Source organism: Arxiozyma heterogenica, assembly GCF_036370985.1.
Source record: "Arxiozyma heterogenica strain weizmannii chromosome Unknown scaffold_18, whole genome shotgun sequence".
Lineage (NCBI taxonomy): Eukaryota > Fungi > Ascomycota > Saccharomycetes > Saccharomycetales > Saccharomycetaceae > Arxiozyma > Arxiozyma heterogenica.
Window position 1 is genome coordinate 300,260 of NW_027042671.1, and position 20,130 is coordinate 320,389.

Sequence of the window (20,130 nt, forward strand, 5' to 3'; positions counted from 1 at the left end):
TTTTTAAAGCATAGTCAAATCCTCTGCTATAGTAGAATTTGAATTGTATCGTTATCTTTTTCTCCTAGTAAACCACGACAGTTAAGTACATGTACATATGTATATGTTTAATATGTATATGTAGGTGTGTTTGTATCTATTCTCATTTGAGCACTGGAAAACTTGTAAAGAAAAAAACAAAAAATGAAGAAAAGAAAAAATGGAAACTTAAGTGAAGCAATGAAGCCTGTAATTTTTTGTTTTTATTTTTATTTTTATTTTTTATTTTTTATTTCTTATTTGTAGACTGATGGCTATGAATACGGCTAAATGAGTGTTGGGACGTTATACAGTATGTAAGTGTTCTACGTATTTAATATATATCTACAATTGCTGAATATAGAATATAATGTGAGGTGTAATAATGTAATATTTGTACTCTATAAATGGGTGAATAATTAAACTATATTTAATCCAAAAAAGAATAAAAAAGAAAAAGAAGAAAAATTAAAACAGAGTAATTACAATGTTTTGTTATTTTGTTTGTTTTAATAAATCTATTTTATTTTTCAATGTTTGTAATAAAATTTGTTGTCGTTCGATATTATAACATAGTTTATATTTATCTATTTCTGAAGTATCTGCTAAATTGAATAATTCTAACATATTTATCCTCTCATCTAGCATATCATATGCTGTTAGATTTCTCAAAGTTACGGTATCATTATTGTTGTTGTTGTTGTTATTGCTGTTAATGATGGTGGAAATAGCAGAAGTGGCAGTAGTGGTCACTGTATTTGCATTTGTTGAATTTGAATTTGGCATGACAGAACGTCAGTTAGATATTGAGGGGTACAAATGTTTTAGAAGATTGTGGAGCTGAATATAAAAGAAAAATAAAAAAATAAAAATTATGCCAAATGTCTTCTTTTTCCTTTAGTTCTTAAATCTAGTTAGATCTATATTATTTTGTAATCACCAATGGAGTACCAATATAGCTATATATATATATAGATAGATACTTGTGTTCAGTTGTACATCTGTCTGCTCTCTAGTGGTTCTGGTAATGTTTTTCTTTTTCCTTCACCTTTCCTTCTTTTTTCGTTTTTTTCTTTTCTCTTCTCTTTTCTTTTCTGTTTGGAATCAAAAGCTTTTCGAACGTTGGAATTTTTTCCCTGTTAATTTATGGTGATTGGTGTTTGTGGGTAGCTGTAACTGTAGCTGTGATAGAGAGATATGTGATGGGCAATGATAGATAGACCTACCTATTTTTCAATTATTACCTACAAGTGTATAGTTGAATAGACATGGAACATGTTTTAATTCATATATTTACATGTAAAGAAAGATAAAGAGGTTATTTTTAAGTCTCTCTTGTTACTTTAGTGCGTTTGATCTCTAATGTATTATTAGATGATATAGAATCGTCATTTTGAAAAGTAAACCGCGAAGAGATAGGAAAAAGATTTTGTTTATCTAATGGATTAATAATGGTTGTAATATCATCATTACGAGACATTATCGGAAGCACATTATATGTTAACGTTACATATGATCAGCATATCATGCTTACAGGGAAATTACAAGCCATTGACGCTCAAGGTAATCTTTTATTGGACGATGTCAAGGAAATAACAACTGGAAATAGTAGTGATATTGGTGGTAGTAATGGTAGTGGTGCTAAAATAAGAATGGTACATCAAAGAATGTTAGGTTTAGTCAGTGTACCTAGAGACTCAATTATATCTGTTAAGATTGATAAGACTCTCTTTGAGAGAAAACAGGTACAAAAATCAGATATTATTAATAATGTCATATAGCATCTTTGCACTATTGTGTATTTGTATATATTAATCTCTTCTATTCATAAGTTGATTTGTTAATTAATACTCTGGTAATTTTATAAGTCAATTGTCACTAGTTTGTTCGGTTTTCGTTTTTTTTTTCATTTCCATTTTTTCTTATTTAGGATATTTCCCTTTTCGATACTTCCCATATGACAGAGATCACATCTTGATTGTAGTACTTTTATAACAGTTTCTCAATTTGTTTTTTCTAATAGTTGCAGTTTTAATAAGTTATCTAAAAGTTTTATTGTTCCAATGGTATTATTCTTGGTTTTTTTTCTTTTTTCTTTTGGTTTTAAGTTTAAGACATAAGTATATGTATCTATGTGTAGTATGGACCATTTCAATCAATGAATATTCAAATAGCTAATATAATAACGTTGACGTATATACGTATATATATATATATATTTGGGTGCATATTCCCTTAATTCTATAAGTATACTGTGACTTCTTAACGCTTCTCTTTGCTTGTTTTTTTGTATGTATATATCGCCAACATAAAAAGATATTAATAGGTAAATTAAGTCAATATAAAAAAAAATCATGTCTACTACTTCTCAGTTGATTGCTAAGTATCTAGATATTTATAAAAAGGCTACTGAACATCAACTTACAAAAGATCTTTGTCAAGGTATTTTATCTGATAAAAGACTTTTTGTATATTTTACACAGGATTTAAATTTCTTCGAGGTTGGTCTAAGGTTGATTTGTAAAATTACTTCATTGGCTCCCGATACCTATCCATTAATAACGTTAGCCAGAAAGATTGGGTTTTTCGCTAATGATGAAAACACTTATTTCCAAAACTGTTTAGTTTTATTGAAAGAAAACTTATCTGATGAAGACATCATTAAATACGGTGATAAAACAGGATCTTTACCTGGTGTTAAACCATATGTTGATTTTTTAAAAGAAATGATAGACTCAACTAAGTTTACTTATGCTCAATTGATTACATACCTATGGGTCTGTGAAGCTATATACTTGAAATGGGCTCATGACTTGCCAAGAAATGAAAATTTACATTGGAAATATCAAACTTGGATAGATCTACATGATGGCGCTCATTTTATTGAATGGGTTGATTTTTTAAGAAAAGAAGTTGATAAATTTTCAATGGCTGAAGTTGAGAATATGTTTGTGAAAATAGTTAAGTATGAATACGACTTTTTTGAATCATGTTATAATGTATAGTCGTTTGTATTCTTTTTTGTTTTTTTGTTTTTGTTTTAATATCTATATACTTTTTCTTTTGTTCCTGTTTTGTTACTAAATATCTTTAGCACTTAACTCTAATAATTAAAAGTTTCTTAAAAAGTTTTTTCTCAGTAATTTCCCATTAATGTGAATCTGATGACCATTTAAATGCATTTACAGACTAGATCCAGGGTTTTGGTCGCCCCAAAACCATTCATTCCAACATTAAGTATTATCCAGGAGGTATATCTTTCCGGATTTCTAATCAAGTTTTGTTACATAATCATATATAAAAATCTATGTCTCTCAAAAAGAAATTGCAAATTTGTGATGAGTCATTGATGGCTAATAGTTGATAAATTTATGATGTTTTTATCTTTTATTGTATTACTATATCTTATATTACTTTTATTTTCCTAGTTTAAATATGTGATGAACATGTACAATAGATATTACTCATTTCACCGTATTAGTTCTGTTTATATATATACTAATTTCAAAATAGCGCATAATATCTTCATATTTTCTTGCTCTTTTTATATTTTTGTGTCAATTGGAGCTTTTTATAGAAGATAAGGTTTCAACAAATAAAATAAACAAACGAAGCAAAAACGACCTATTCTTAAATCACAACAATATACATAAACAAAACAATCAACAAATTATACTTATGTATATAAAGAATCTTTTTTTATAAACACACACACACATATATATATAACCTCTCCCTCCTGTATTATATATCTTTTCTTTTTGTTTTTCTTTCCCATAATCCCCTTTCTCTTTTTTCATAATCAATATATGGAATATCTAACAATTTAAAAATCCTTTCTTCATCAAAACTTTCTATCATTTTTCCACGATAGAAAAGTCCATGTTGTGTTAATTTGTAACCTTTTTTAATCGCCTCTAATCGAATCCATCTATTAAACTCCGCAGATCCTGTCCATTGTAATCTTGCAGCCCCCAATTCAGACCATCTACAACTAAAAAAGTCCAATCTTCTACAATAATTAGTTGTGCCGGTTCTATCACTCCCAGACATAAATAAATCAACATCCTTTAATTTGCTAGATGATGACTTTTGTAAAATTGTTTCCCTTTCTCTTATAGTTAGTTCAAACTCTGATCTTTGTAATATTACACCCAAATAATAAATTCGAGAAAATTTATGACTAACCATATGACATTTTTTTGGTAATTTCAAATCTACTTTTTTGAAAATTTCGTTAAAATCATTTTTAAATTCATCATATAATTGTGTTGATAATTGTAAAATACATTTAATATAACCTTCTCTATGTAGTTGTATTATCAATTCTTGTAATACAGATACTATTATTTTGATGTCATCGCAATCCTCTCTATAGAACAATAAATCAATATCTCCTGAACTTTCCATACCACGATTATAACTACCTTGAATTTCCACATGACATCTTTCATCAATCTTGGAAAGACATTCCTTAATCTTATTGAAATGTATTGCAGTCTCTCGTCTCAATATTTGCATAGACCATTCTTCATAATATTTCCAACCATATAGTAAAGGCCATTCAGTTATAAAATCCTGAGATAATTTTATTAGGACATCTTTAAAGCTATTCATCCTTAACAAAGCCCATCTTTTAGCCATAGATGGACCAACCCCATGACAGTTTTGGAAATAAGTCAATATTTGTTGATGAGAGATCTCTATCTCTTCTCCAGGTAAACTTCCTGTAGTAACAATTCTTTGGATTAAATTCCCAATACGGGGGCCAATGTGAGGCAATTGCCTTTCTGCTTGTTTACCAGAAACAATTTTAAAATTGCATTTTTCAATAACCTTTTTAGCCACCGAATAATTGCTACTCTTAAAATGGTTACCTTCTATCTTATGTCTTTCTGCAAGATATTCTAATGCTTTTATAATCTCACTGTTATTTTGAGTTTCTTTCCTTGGTGTTTTTTCAACATCCTTCTTATCATTTTCTTCATCCTGATTTCCTGGAACGCTTCCGATGGTTATCGATTTATCCACAGACAACTGTTCATCTATATTACAATTACCATTATTCTCTTGATTTTGTTTACGGTCTAGATTCAAATATACTTGTTCATTAAAGTTGGACCTCTCATCCTCATTATAAACTTCTATCATTTCTTTTGTAAAATGAAGCCTCTGTTGGATATCATTAATCGGTACTATATGTTTACTTAACCATCTACCAACTTGGCTACACTTAAAGAAGAATAAATGAAACTCATCTATTTTATTAAATAATACATTTAAATCAAACGATGACTCTTTAACAAATAAAACCATGTCGTTGATACCATCTTTCTGAGAATTAAGAAATGAATCGACTATTAATACTACAATTTGATTATTATTTACATCATCCATTGAATGGACTATGGTTCCACCATTTTCCTCTATTAATTTACATCTGAACTGTGTTGAACTTGCATTTATATTAGGTAAAATTACAAAACCTAGCTTCTCAAATAACATTCATATGCACGTAAATCATCTATTACCCTTAGTATGTAATAAATATGAGATATATGTACTATAGGTGCCTGGTAAAACGAAGGAAAATCTCTCTGTTGATCTATAATTAACGCATAACAAGGAAGGTGTTTTTAACAGTTTGCAACTATTTTCTTCGTTTTTCACAATAAAACCTTTCTAACCCCTCCATAATTTTCGTTCTTTAAAAACAGCCAGTATACCTTTATTTCAAAGGATTATTTTTTTTCTATAGTCAACTTGACATAAGTGAAATAGTTCAACAAGAAATTCCATACACAATTAAGGAAAACTATAAAGAGAACTTAGATAGAGACTAGAATAACAATAAAAATACAAAATATAAATAAAAATATCATGTTCACACACTTCTATACCAATCACTAGTGAAAAAATTAGAGACCGGCTCAAACTGGTGCAATTGTTTCATTCTCTGCAAAAAAAGAGTAAATAAAATAAACCATTATATTCTGATATATTAAATCACCAACTACTGACACTTAGCCATTGCAGTTGATAAGGTCGAATTGGTCTTTCTTGCATGTTTTATTTGTGATGAGAGAGTAAGATCACAACAAAAACTGCAACTAGTAGGACAGGTGAAAGATAGGTAGAGAAAAAGATATATGAACACAAACTTTTGAATAATTTTTTTATCTTGTTTATTTTTGTTTTATATGACTTTTTTTTCTTTTCGTAATTTTTTTTTTAATTTTTTTTGTTTATTTTCTTTGATCTCTGTCCCATTCACAAAACGAAATAAATACTAAAAAGATAGGAGAAATAAGAACATGTATTTATCATTAATTAACCGTCTAAATTCACAAATAACTATATTCGTTGTAACAGATAATAATATTCTTCTGTTGTATTTTTTCCTTGACGTTCATAAAAATGTACTTTCAAAAATAAATAAATATCTATATACTCCTATACGTACGAGTTATATTAATCGAAATAACGAGGATCACTCAATACATGATAGAAATGTCCATCCTCCCCATCTCCTCTAAATTTATCTGGAAATTTTAAGTCATCATCATCCTGTTCATTTGTCCATTCCGTATTATATATTGAGTCTCCTGCTTCAGTTAATTCCTCATTAGTTAACACTTGGAACTTACCAACTTGCAATTCAGTATCCGTAATACTACCTCTAGCAACTCTAGCATATCCATTTCTCTTAATATTCTTGTACAAAATGTATTCACACCATCTTTCATCATCACTCGGATCTATATCGTGCATACCTGAGATGTCACTCACATATGTGTTATAATTACCTTGCAATGGTTCAGTGACCAAATAACTTAATAGTAGAGTTGGTCTATCGGTGGAACCCATCAATTTAGCTAATGCTTCTGTTTGAAGTTTTCTATCCTCCACATCTTCTTCTTGTCCAGAGTGGAAAACAAAAATATCAACTAATACATCATCATATGTCCTTAGGGTAGCATGTATAGCTGGAGCAAGTTCACCCACAGGAGATGGCATCAAGAAATGCGTAGAATTGACAATAGGGAACTTAGAAAGTAATATACAACCCCATGTGTGTTTATTTGGACCAGGACCGAAATCAGCATACATATTCAAATCATGTGAAAGTTTACTAGTTAGATCTCTGTTTCCCATCACAATACGTTGAGAATCGGTTTCCAATAAACCGACAACATCTAGTTCCATATCTTTGATTAAGTTAATCATACGATCTTCAGATGCCCACAAGTCATTATCTAAACCGAAATGAATTGTCCAGATACCGGCAGTAATCACTTTAGAATCTGGATGATATGGAATAGGAACTCCTGTTGGTCTATTATTATAAGTGAAACCACCAGTCAACAACAAACAAACTAACGCGAAAAGCGAAATTATTCTTACAAACTTTTTAGTTAATTGAGTTTGTTGAATAGGTTTTTTAAATATTAGGCCTAATAAAATCAATGTTGTAGAGAAACCTAAAAGTAACTCAATTTGTTCTCTTAAAAGCCAACCTCCTGGAACAAATGCATATGCCACTACCCAGACATGTCCTAAAATCAGAATGTTGTAAAAAAATAATGAAAAGGTGAAAACACAGATGCTCCTAGTAGACGCCACCAGCATTAAATAAGTTGGAGTCACCATGATCACTGATGCAACATAAAGTAAACCACCTCCAATATATTTATTCCACTCTTTAACTTCTTTCAAACATAGAACAATAGTAGAAATGACTAAAATAAATGATGGTATTAATGGTTTATTGATAAAATAAACAGAGAGAACCACAGCAACTACCATTATTGCACAAGTTAATGCACTCCATGGCCATTGTAAGGGACCAGAATGTTCTGAGTAACCTTCCCATGACCAGTATATAATAGTTGATGAATCTGTTAATAATTGATGAATACTAAACATTAATGCACCAAAACCCAAAGAGATTAAAAATTTAACAAAAATATTAAAATCACTTCTTGGTAATTTAGATGGAAGTGAATGTATCTGGTTAGTAAAAGGTACTACCATACCAAATATAATTGCAACCACAATACCAGTTTTATTGTAACCGTTAGTATCTTCATTCATGATAGCCCAAATTGGGTTATTAGAATAGAAACCCATTTTAATAATCACCGAAAATACCAACCCCAATAACCACGAAATAGAGTAAGAAGTAAATACTTCAGTGGTTGTAATTCTTATAAGATTTTGAACAAATGTAGCAACAAGAATTGCACAACTAATAGACACAACAATTAGTCTACTTTCTGGTGTGTTGATTAAGTAGGCACCAATACTAATAACTCCACCAAATAAGCTACCATAATGATAAATAATGGTGGACATCAGAGGCAATGCCAAAAAGACACAGCCTGTAGTACCAAATATGGCGATTTCATAACCTGAAATACCCATATACCATAATGGGAAATACCATACCATACAGTATAATGAAGTGATTGCAGACCAAAATATAAATGAATTGACTGTGTTGGTTAAAATATAAAAGAAGGAATCATATGTAAAAATCGTGTCTTTAGGGTTAATTGGTTCAATTGGCTTCACTTTATCAAATTGCTTTATTGAAACCCTTTCATTTATTTCCATTTTATTATTTGTGAATAAACTTCTTTTTGAATCTTTGAAGATATCTTGTAAATCAATATTAATAGTTAGAGATTGAAAATCTGTATATGATAACATATCAAAACCAATATCAAGGAAAATCAGTGACCATTCGAAATAAGCATATATAGAATAAGCACCTGCCACATGCTTAACTTGATGCTGATAATACCAATATAACATTGGGATTAACAACAAGAAAAATGTTGTTGCAGTTAAAGCTTTCTTCAACTTAAATGGAGAAACTTTAGTAATCATGATATCCCAAGGTAAGGTCAAAACTATATATGCTATCATAAATATATCGTGAATATCATGATCATCTGTACTTGTAATGTATACCCAACCCCCACATGTCACAGTACGTAATACACCAACTAATAGGATAAACTTGGAACGACTTAAGAAGAAATGGCCCAGCAACAATAAAAACCTGGGAAAGGCAGTTAAAGCAATTAAAATTTGAAAGATAGATCTTTCTGGATATCTATCACCAATAGTTGCCGACACACTGGGGAACCATTCATCTGGGTAAGTGTAATGTGCATTTGTGACAATCTTGTGAAAATGTAAATTATAACCTGTGAGCAAAGCGGCTACAAAAGCAGATACAGCACATAGTGTGTGTACCAATGGAATTATTTTCCCATTCAAGGTAAGCATATTGCTTGTAAATTAAAAAAGATAAGCTTGTTTATCTTGACGACAGCACACCCAGTTTTTTTTTTACATGTTATTTCTTTTTTATTCTCACACATAAAATATTGTATTACCAAAGGTTTCACTTATACTCCTGTTATTTTTTTTTCCTTTAAAATTTTGTAAAGTACGTTTTAAAGAATCAAAAAAAAAAGTTTTCATCAACGACTTTTTGACTAAATAATAAGATATACAGTAGCCAGACACTAAGATAAGTTGAAATATGTACAGCAGATAAACACATTGTAATTGTATGTGTACTCTTCAGGTGTATAATGCAAGATATGTAACATATATTCGCACAGTGTTACTGCAGACGATTTTGTAAACTCCTTAATCTATAATAACATTTTTGTTCTTCGCATTTACAAGGTTATATATCTATCTGTATATATCTATTTATCTACGCTACTCTATATTTACAGTTAAATTTATCTTCCATATATAGAGAACGACAACCAATAATTATTTATTTTATTTTATATGCCTGAAAGACATATCTATTGTAACAGATCTTTATCTATTACATTGTCTCAAATTAAATGTTAATCAAATGCTCATAATCAAAGAGCTATCACATGTCTTGTATTACAGGATGTAATAAACCAACAAAAAAATTCTTCAATCATTTACCAAAAAAGTAGCGTCGCCAGGTTTCGATCCTGGGACATCAGGGTTATGAGCCCTGCGCGCTTCCACTGCGCCACGACGCTCTAACAACCGTCAATCGTGGAATTTATTAGAAATTAATAATTGTTTAATAAGAAGACAATATTTAAAGAAAATAGAAAATTTGAAGAGAAATATCGCAAGAAATAAAAAAAATTTACTCCAACTAGGTTATAACAAGTAGGTACATACACGTTTAATCTAAAAAGAAAGTATTTATAATTTGATAACATCAGCCATTAATATGGATACCAAGAGTTCTAAATTCTATTGAAAAGGTAGCAGTATTTAAATTCACTGTGTGAATCCTTGCTTTTTTATGTAAGGAAAAAAAAATAGACAATATAAAGAATATGTAGTTATGTAAATACCTAACTTGGAAAATACATTATAATAAGATATACGTAGAGATTGTATATGTTTGAAATTCTATAAATTTCTACTTGAACACCAAACATTGTGTTTCTCATACATGCTGTATTGTTTCTACATATCACTAAATTTTTATTATCTGCAATTTGCTATCATTAATGACTTTAAATATAGTATCTACAGTATCTTGGTATATATTCCAAAAATTCATTATAACTTCTAACAAAAAAGGATCTGAGATTTTTACAAATGCTCAATTATATATAGCATTTAAATTGTTAATCATTATTAGAAATTTCCGTAATATTTTATATGTTATGACGTTTTCAAATAATTTAATTGCTTTATTTTGTTACAGATAGTAGTAAAATTAAAAAAGAAAACGTAAAAAAACATGTATATATGTATATATGTGTTGAAATAGAATGTTCTATGATAAAATAGATAGAACAATAAGATTTTAGCAGACACTAAACGATAAATTGTTGAGTAATAATTGTTGAGAGGTCACCAAAGGTTGTTGAGTTTGTTTATTAAATATCTTACTGTTCGTAGAGGAAAATGGCTTAATGTTAACATATATAAAGCCAAGGATTTCATCATACATTATTTTTATCTTATTTACAATCTTTGTATATTATTATTTCTATGTTGTATATAGAGAAAGAAAGTGAAGAACTTTATTATAATTTTGTATACTAAATCTGTTTAATATAATATTGAGAATGTTTACTATATATCCAATGAATAAAGGCGCTCATTCTCAACAATATGTATATATGTATATATATATACTTTATGAAAAAAAAAATACTCAATTTTTTTATGATATATAAAAGAGCTAAATAGATCATATATGCACACATCCACTTAACATAAACATATTTTTCTTATAGATTACAAATTATTATCATAAAAAGACAAATTTATTTGGTTTGTTTTATAAAGAAAAAAACAAGAATAAAAAAAAAGGGTAATTTTAATTTTCAAATATTAAAATCAATCCAGTCAACAATTTATATCAATAATAAATAAGGCTATTTACTCAAAAACAGACTCTTTGGTTTGTGTTGATTCTTAAATGTCTATTCTTTTATTTGTACGTAAAATTGATACGCAAAGTCGAACACAATAAAATTTTATTTTCACAACATTCAAATGGGCCTTATTCTTAAAAGCATTATACACAAATAAGCATGTAATATTAATTTTCTTTACCTACTTACTTACTTACTTACTTATTTATTTATATACATATGTATAAAGACTTAAGCAGAACCAGAGATGAAGAACCACTTATCGATGGATTTGTCAATTGGGGCATCTGGCAGTGGAGAAGCAGCTGGGATTTCATTAGCAGCAGCAGCAGAGAAGGAAGCAGAGTCCTTCAAAGTGGTGTTAGTTAAAGCAATACCCTTGGAATCAGCAGCCTTACCAGCCATCAATTGTTTCCAGGATTCATTAGTTTCTCTGATGACATCTAAGGCATACTTCTTGTTCTTGGCTTCACCAGAGAAGGCGAATTGGTTTTCTGGCTTACCATCTGGGATCTTGTAGATTCTGAACCATTCATTAGTAGCCTTTAGTAAACCTGGGAAGTATTTTTCAACGTCTTCAATGTCGTTTAATTTTGGAGCTAATGGATCTTTAACGTCAATAGCAATGACTTTCCAGTCAGTTTCACCTTCATCTAACAAAGCCATGATACCTAAGACTTTAACTTGTTTAATTTCACCAGTATAAGCGATAGTTTCACCGATTTCCAAGACGTCAATTGGATCGTTGTCACCAACAGCCTTAGTTTCAGCGTGGGTTTCATTTGGATCTTCCCAAGTTTGTGGGAAAGCACCATAGTTGTGAATGTAACCGTGGTGTGGGAAACAGTTTCTGACAAATCTCAACTTACCCTTCTTAGTGTCTTGAATGATTGGGTTCAAAGTTTCTTCTTTGGTGATTTCTAATTTAGCGTTAGACCAACGTGGGATTTCAACAACCATGTTAAAAATGTTGTTTTCTTTGTCGGCATATAGTGGGATATCATGGAATGGAGAGATTGGCTTACCATCTTCTTCGATGTAAACTTTGTAGTCTAAGGTGTTCTTAGCACCAATTTGTCTGGTAGTGTAGGCCATTGCGAATCAAGTGTAGTTGTTATACGGGTTGGCTTTAACAGGATTTATAAAAAGAGGAAACTGCAACTATAAACTAAACGGACACTAAAGCAAAAACAAGTCAAAGATACAAAATGAAGCAAGACGAAAACAGATATAGACGCAAAAAAAAATATTGAGTTTATGATCTTTCTTCCACTTATTCCAGGTCTTTTTTAAATATTACTTTATCTAAACAATTCTAAATAAACCATTCCGTGAATCATGTAGTAAGATCACAACCTATGCAAAAATTCTATTCAAAACAGAAAGATACACACATATCTATGTCCACACTTTTCTGGGATATTTTTTCTTTCTGTCTTTCTATTTTTTCTTTTTCCGTTTTGTAAATTTGCCTGTCGGATTTGTGAAAGAAAGCCTCGAGGAATTCTCCAAAAGTAACAAAAAAAGAAAACAAAAGAAAAATAAAAACAGAAAAACCCAGAAAAAAACAAAACTTACAAAACCCATAACATCCATACACCACACCATATATCTTCCTGTCTCTATTATCTTTGTTTTCTCTTTCCGGTTTCACTCCATATCTTAAACTCCAACATCCAAAATGGGAAGTTGTCACTCTGGTGAGACTTTTGAATTTGGATGCAGGAAAAAAAAGAACCCTTTTATTAAAAGTTCCCAATATGGCAAATTTTGTATCACAATTAACGAATTGTATTGGCACATTCTCTTCCCCCCTGAACTTGAAGAAATAGCCAAAAAAAAACATGGCTTTACCTTTTTTCAGAGGACCTTAAGTTATATAGACAAAGTAAATGTCATTAGCTTATATGAAAACTATAAGTAAATCATTAGATTCATTAAATAAGTGTTTACTTAACAAAGTACATAAATAAGAAATAAAAAAAAACATAAAGTCATACATATGGATGTGTCAGATTATGTCACTAAGATAAATCTTTTCTATATTATTATCATTCTTAGTAAAGGCAAAAGGAAAAAAAAGAAAACAAACAAACAACAATATAGATGTAAATTGTTTTATTCTATCCTAACACTTATTTTTGAGATAAGTAAGCAACACCTGGTAATTCCTTACCTTCTAACAATTCTAAGGAAGCACCACCACCAGTGGAGACGTGGGAGATCTTCTCAACGACACCGTACTTCTTGGCAACAGTAGCAGTGTCACCACCACCAATGATAACAGTGTTACCGGCTTCACAAGACTTGACGACTTCGTCTAACATAGCCTTGGTACCTTCAGCGAACTTTTCGAATTCGAAAACACCTGGTGGACCGTTCCAGACAATGGTCTTAGCCTTAGCAATAGTAGCAGCGAATAATTTTCTGGATTCTGGACCATTGTCTAAACCTTGCCAGCCAGCTGGGATACCTTCCTTGTCGGAGACAACCTTGGTGTTAGCTTCTGGAGAGAAAGCGTCAGCAATGACGAAGTCAACTGGTAAGACAACTTCGACGTTCTTAGCCTTAGCCTTTTCAATTAACTTTGGAACAATTTCAGCACCAGCCTTGTCGAAGATGGAGTCACCAATTTCAGTGTTTTCTAAAACCTTCTTGAAGGTGAAAGCCATACCACCACCAATGATGATAGAGTCAACCTTGTCTAATAAGTTGTCAATCAATTGAATCTTGTCAGCAACCTTAGCACCACCTAAGATAGCCAAGAATGGTCTGGTTGGGTTTTCTAAAGCCTTACCAAAGTATTGTAATTCCTTGGTTAATAAGAAACCAGCAGCTCTTTGTGGCAAGTCGAAACCAACCATAGAAGAGTGGGCTCTGTGAGCAGTACCGAAGGCATCGTTAACGTAAACATCAGCTAAGGAAGATAATTGTTCTCTGAACTTAGCAACGTCTTCCTTGGAAGCCTTGACCTTTTGGCCGTCAACCTTTCTGGAACCTTCTTCTTCAATGTGATATCTTAAGTTTTCTAATAAGATAACAGAACCTGGAGCAGAAGCCTTGCAAGCGGCTTCAACTTCTGGACCAACACAGTCGTTTAAGAAAGTAACTGGCTTACCTAATAACTTTTGTAATTCTTCAGCAACTGGGGCTAAAGAGTATTTGTCGTTTCTTTCACCGTTTGGTCTACCCAAGTGAGAAGCTAAGACAACGTATCTTGGGTTGTGTTCTAAGACGTACTTGATAGTTGGTAAAGCAGCAACAATTCTTTGGTTAGAGGTGATGGTCTTACCGTCTAATGGGACGTTGAAATCGACTCTGATGAAGACACGCTTGTCCTTCAATTCCAAATCTTGGACAGTTAACTTAGAAGATAAAGACATTTTTTTTGTTTTTTTGGTGTGAGTTGTTGAGTTTTATCTCGACGATGTTATGTCAAGAACAAGTAAGAAAAGAAAGGAGAAAAATTTAAGAAAAAAGACATAAGAGGCACTAAGGCGAAAAAGTAGCGAAGCTTTCAGACAGCTCCAATCTTACATTATCTCCAAATATCCAAACTTGTTGATGTTTTATATATTGAACATGAGAGATTTATCTCCCCTTGTATCTCTCATAAACAAGGAACAAAGAAGGACAAAGAACAAAAAAAAACAAAGCAAAAGAAAAAGAAAAAGAAAAAAGAAGACTGTAAAGGTTTAGTTAAAATCAACAACGTCAAACAGCACGAGTATTATCACCATCCATATCATAATCAACAAAATGAAAGTGTACGCTGTGCTATGAAGTAGTTGGATATGTGTGTGAGTGGAAGAAGAAGTCTACAGAAACTAAGAGAAAAAAAAAAAAAGCAATGGAAGATGATAAATCACCTTTAAACAAAAAAGAAAAATTTAAATTATTGAACCACCAAATGTGCTTTCAATAATAGAAACAACGTCAACAGAAAAAAAAAAAATAGAAAAAAGCAAAATAGAAGAAGCTGTTTGTGTCTTGTTATGAAACCTGACGATTAATTCTACAAGAATTCCCAAGATGGCAGTTGTTTTACACATTTCTATTAAAGAAGGGTGAACAGAAATATGATTGTGTATCTTTCTTTTTTAGGCCCACACCTACCTCTACTGTTATGATTGCTAATGACATACAAGAAATATAACGCCTAACAAATTAGCATTCTTCTTTTTGTTTTTCAACTCTTTGAAAAAATAATACAAAATCAAACAATAAGTTGGAAAAGCGTTAGTGGATGCTTCGAACTTGGCCGAAAAGGGAAAACTGTAGAAGAGCTTCCTCTATTTTCTACATGTTTGTCTTGTGTTCTTTAAAAAAATAAAACAGAAAAAATCACAGAATTCTGAATTTTAGACTCAATGGTACAAACATACAAAAGAACCCTAAGAAAGTCTTCAGGAAGTTTTCAAATAGACACGAGGGTTTAAATAAGATTTTAGAATAATTTCAATAGGGTTACTAATTTTCAATTAGGATTTTTAAACCTACGAACATTATTTTTACCAACTTTCATCTTCCAATCATATAGAAATTTAATATTCACATATTTTGTATCAAACACATCTTGTCTGCATTATTTCTTTTTATAAATACTGATTTTAATGCTACATGTCTACAGTACGTTTAACAGTACGTTCTTTGTAAAAGTATATCTAGAAATAAGACCAAAAGGGTTTGAGATGATATTATATTACATGATAACAATAGTAGCAGTCTTAAACTATACTTAAAATTAAGTAAAGACATGTATTTCATTGAGAGTATTCATCGTTGGCTGCTTTCCCTTCCAGGCCCTTATTATAATATACTTGATGATAAAATGCTTATCTTACAGTCTCTTGTTTTCACTTTTCTTCTTTCTTTTTTTTTTTTCCTTTTTCTCTTATTCTTTCTACATCAAAATTTTTAAAGATAAGGGTAAAAGGTGCATACATTCTTTTTACCTTCCTTTTTTTGTAAGATGCAACATAAAATAAATACTAATGGAGCTAAACCAATCAACTAACTAACTGACAGTGTCACATAGTTGATACACTTAGTATCTGTGTTTAATCAATAATATTCAATTATGTATTTTATTGGACTGTTTTATGTCATATCCTAATGGTTTTAAAGATCCTTATAAGTAAAAAGATAATAAGAGAACAGGAAACTAACTTAAAAGATAAAGAAGAAAAGACAACAAATGATAATTCTTTGGTTGCTCCAGATATTATTAGTACTTTCCCTTCAATTGGAATATTCTGACTGTCAGGAGGTTAATATAGCAAATATAAAACAGAGAATAAATAAATTATACGACTCTGATTACTCATTCGCACCTGCTTTAAATGATCCGTTTGATTATCCGCATGGTTACAAACCAACAGAAAACGATAAATGTCCACCTTGCTTCAATTGTATGCTACCCATGTTTGAATGTAAGCAATTTTCTCGTTGTAATGAATATAATGGCCGTTGTGAATGTATTGAAGGTTTTGGAGGTGATGATTGTTCCTTGCCCTTGTGTGGATCGTTAGAAGATCGTAATGAAAAACGACCAAATAGATCTAATATTACTAATACATGTGATTGTAAACAAGGATGGGGAGGTATCAATTGTAATGTCTGTGAAATGGATTCTGTTTGTGACTCATTTATGCCGGATGAGTCCTTGAAAGGTACTTGTTACAAAGACGGGATGGTCGTCAATAAAGTTTATCAAACCTGTAATGTTACGAATACTAAAATTTTAGATATACTAAATGGTAAACTTCCACAAGTATCATTCAGTTGTGATAAGAGTACTCAATCGTGTAATTTTCAGTTTTGGATCGATCAGGTGGAGAGTTTCTATTGTGGATTAGACTCATGTTTTTTCCAATACGATCTAAAAAATAATGTGACCCATTATTCTTGTTCAAACGCATATTGTAAATGTGTTCCAGGAACTATGCTTTGTGGTGCCAATGGTTCAATAGATATTGGTGAATTTTTAACAGAAGAAGTTACAGGACCAGGCCAATTTACATGTTCATTAACAGATAGAAATTGTAAGTTTAACGAACCTGCAATGGATGATTTAATTCTTCAAATATTTGGTGATTCACAGATCGATTTAAGCTGTAGATCTGGTGAATGTTTACATTATAGTGAAATTCCAGGGTACAAGAGTCCAGCGGACAAAATTAATGATACCTGGCAAGGAAAACTAGTTTTGGCTCTCACATCAGTTGGTGTGGTATTTTTAGCCATGATTACAATACTCTATATCTCCAAATCACCTTTGTTCAGAGAAAAATTTGATAATGATAATAGTAATAACCGTTATGGGTATATTAAATTACCTGTTAATGGCGAGAATAGTGATATTGATAGAGAAAATTTTCTGAGAAATGATAAATCCTCTACTTTAACATTTGAGAATATCAGCTATAAAGTGACATCCCTTAGTAATAACCAAAAAGAACAAAGTATATTGACTGGAATTTCAGGAATGGTTAAACCTGGTGAAATTATGGCTATTATGGGAGGTTCAGGTGCAGGTAAAACCACATTATTAGACATTTTGGCAATGAAAACTAAAATTGGAAAATTATCTGGTAATATTAAATTAAATGGACATCTGATCAACAGGAAGGATTACAAAGATATGATCGGGTTTGTTGATCAGGATGATTTTCTACTACCGACTTTAACTGTTTATGAAACAGTATTAAATAGCGCTCTTTTGAGATTACCACGTTTTATGACATTCGATCAAAAAAGGCAACGAGTTCTCAGGGTGCTTGAGGAATTAAGAATAATGGACATTAAAGATCGATTAATTGGGAATGATTTCACACGTGGTATTAGTGGTGGTGAAAAGAGGCGTGTATCTATTGCTTGTGAGTTAGTCACTTCCCCGATAATTCTTTTTTTGGACGAACCAACTTCCGGGTTAGATGCCAGCAATGCAAATAATGTTATTGATTGCTTGGTAAGACTAACACAATTGTATAATCGTACCATTGTCTTGACTATCCATCAACCAAGATCAAATATTTTTAACAAGTTTAATAAATTAGTACTGTTAAGTCAAGGTGAAATGGTTTATTCTGGTGATACAATAAGAATTAATGAATTCTTATACAACTGTGGTTATAAAATTCCATCTAATTATAACATTGCAGATTATTTGATCGACATTACCTTTGATAAATCTCCAAGGGAAGGGGGATCTGAACATAGCATTAATGATCTAGAAAGAAATATCAATATTCCCGAAATTCAAATTAATTCAACTCAGATCCAATCTACCATGAGTAGATCTCATAGTTCATCAGAGGAATTACGTTTACAAGAAGAATGGGAACACTATGCAACACATCGTGATGAATTAAGAAGTATCCTACAAGATGATACTGATAATTTAAATCATGAAGTCAATGAGAATCTTCGTCTTTCAAGAACCATATCTGAACACTTACATGTTATATTTCAAAATGGACCATTGTTTCAAGAATTAATCAATGATATTGCAAGTTTAAGTCCACGTTCAATGGAATTACCTTCATTACGTACAACTGAAATAAGAGCATCCTTTTATCAACAACTAATTATATTAAGTTCACGTTCTTTTAAAAATACATATCGTAATCCTAGATTATTGATGGCAAATTATTTATTAGCGGTCTTATTAGGGTTATTTTTAGGAATGATATATTATAATGTCACAAATGATATCAGTGGATTTCAAAATAGAATGGGTCTTTTCTTCTTTATATTAACATATTTTGGATTCATCACGTTTACTGGGTTGTCCTCATTCGCCATGGAGAGACTTATATTTTTAAAAGAAAGGTCTAATAGTTATTACTTGCCAAGTGCGTACTACATTAGCAAAATAATTAGTGACATTTTACCTTTGCGTATTATCCCACCAATCATCATAACTATTATTGTATACCCATTAGTTGGATTGAACATGATGGAAACAAGCATGATTTGGAAATGTATGTTAATTCTAATTTTGTTCAATTGTAGTATTTCAATGGAAATCATGACTGTCGGGATAGTTTTTCATGATTTAAATAATTCCATTATTGTAAGTGTAGTAATTTTATTATTCTCTATACTTTTCAGTGGGTTGTTTATCAATACAAAGGATATAACAAATTATTCTATAAAATATTGCAAAAATATATCAATATTCTATTACGCTTATGAGACACTATTAATAAATGAAGTGAGAAGTTTGATATTGAAGGAGAAGAAATATGGATTGAATATAGAAATACCAGGTGCTACCATTTTAAGTACGTTTGGATTTCAAATTCAAAATTTCAGTTTTGATATTAAGATGTTACTATTATTTAACGCTTTATTTATTCTGTTAGGATATTTGGCATTACGTTTGATAGTAGTTGAAAAAAGATAGTAAAATACTATATTGGATATAGAATGTAGATATTGTTCAAATACATAAGCATTATATAGCGGTCTTTATGATATTGGCACTTAAAGAGGTAACTGTCATGTGTGTGTATGTCTGTTTTCCTTCTTATTCACTTTGTATAAAGGTAAAAAGAAAGAAGTATTTTAGTGAGATGCGATGAAAATAAAAAAAAATTTATTATAAGAAAAATAACTGACAAAAAAAAATAATAAAAAATGTTTAGTGAGATCAATCTTTAAATATAAGAAATAAAAAAAAATAATAGAAAAGCAG

General features: G+C 30.7%; 9 protein-coding genes and 1 non-coding gene across 10 annotated transcripts; 3 read left to right on the forward strand and 7 right to left on the reverse strand.

Annotated features, from left to right (window-relative positions):
* Window positions 1-513: 513 nt before the first annotated feature.
* On the reverse strand, window positions 514-804 carry HTL1 (Htl1p; the record flags this gene model as incomplete). Its single annotated transcript, XM_064858573.1, has 1 exon — window positions 514-804. One exon carries the CDS (start codon window positions 802-804, stop codon window positions 514-516), a length of 291 nt encoding a protein of 96 aa, XP_064714396.1.
* Window positions 805-1,469: 665 nt separating this feature from the next.
* On the forward strand, window positions 1,470-1,799 carry MAK31 (Mak31p; the record flags this gene model as incomplete). Its single annotated transcript, XM_064858574.1, has 1 exon — window positions 1,470-1,799. One exon carries the CDS (start codon window positions 1,470-1,472, stop codon window positions 1,797-1,799), a length of 330 nt encoding a protein of 109 aa, XP_064714397.1.
* A 573-nt stretch (window positions 1,800-2,372) lies between these two features.
* On the forward strand, window positions 2,373-3,023 carry PET18 (Pet18p; the record flags this gene model as incomplete). Its single annotated transcript, XM_064858575.1, has 1 exon — window positions 2,373-3,023. One exon carries the CDS (start codon window positions 2,373-2,375, stop codon window positions 3,021-3,023), a length of 651 nt encoding a protein of 216 aa, XP_064714398.1.
* Window positions 3,024-3,762: 739 nt separating this feature from the next.
* Window positions 3,763-5,523, reverse strand: POL4 (DNA-directed DNA polymerase IV; the record flags this gene model as incomplete). The annotated part of the gene is made up of 1 exon (XM_064858576.1): window positions 3,763-5,523. The coding sequence occupies one exon, from the start codon at window positions 5,521-5,523 to the stop codon at window positions 3,763-3,765; it is 1,761 nt and encodes a 586-aa protein (XP_064714399.1).
* Window positions 5,524-6,489: 966 nt separating this feature from the next.
* On the reverse strand, window positions 6,490-9,315 carry CWH43 (Cwh43p; the record flags this gene model as incomplete). The annotated part of the gene is made up of 1 exon (XM_064858577.1): window positions 6,490-9,315. The coding sequence occupies one exon, from the start codon at window positions 9,313-9,315 to the stop codon at window positions 6,490-6,492; it is 2,826 nt and encodes a 941-aa protein (XP_064714400.1).
* A 676-nt stretch (window positions 9,316-9,991) lies between these two features.
* PWA37_001965 lies at window positions 9,992-10,064 on the reverse strand. The gene has a single exon. It is a non-coding gene; the product is annotated as a tRNA-Met (tRNA).
* Window positions 10,065-11,660: 1,596 nt separating this feature from the next.
* On the reverse strand, window positions 11,661-12,524 carry IPP1 (inorganic diphosphatase IPP1; the record flags this gene model as incomplete). Its single annotated transcript, XM_064858578.1, has 1 exon — window positions 11,661-12,524. The coding sequence occupies one exon, from the start codon at window positions 12,522-12,524 to the stop codon at window positions 11,661-11,663; it is 864 nt and encodes a 287-aa protein (XP_064714401.1).
* Window positions 12,525-12,798: 274 nt separating this feature from the next.
* Window positions 12,799-13,275, reverse strand: PWA37_001967 (uncharacterized protein; the record flags this gene model as incomplete). The annotated part of the gene is made up of 1 exon (XM_064858579.1): window positions 12,799-13,275. The coding sequence occupies one exon, from the start codon at window positions 13,273-13,275 to the stop codon at window positions 12,799-12,801; it is 477 nt and encodes a 158-aa protein (XP_064714402.1).
* Window positions 13,276-13,564: 289 nt separating this feature from the next.
* On the reverse strand, window positions 13,565-14,812 carry PGK1 (phosphoglycerate kinase; the record flags this gene model as incomplete). The annotated part of the gene is made up of 1 exon (XM_064858580.1): window positions 13,565-14,812. The coding sequence occupies one exon, from the start codon at window positions 14,810-14,812 to the stop codon at window positions 13,565-13,567; it is 1,248 nt and encodes a 415-aa protein (XP_064714403.1).
* Window positions 14,813-16,626: 1,814 nt separating this feature from the next.
* On the forward strand, window positions 16,627-19,839 carry ADP1 (putative ATP-dependent permease ADP1; the record flags this gene model as incomplete). Its single annotated transcript, XM_064858581.1, has 1 exon — window positions 16,627-19,839. The coding sequence occupies one exon, from the start codon at window positions 16,627-16,629 to the stop codon at window positions 19,837-19,839; it is 3,213 nt and encodes a 1,070-aa protein (XP_064714404.1).
* Between the last annotated feature and the right edge of the window lie 291 nt (window positions 19,840-20,130).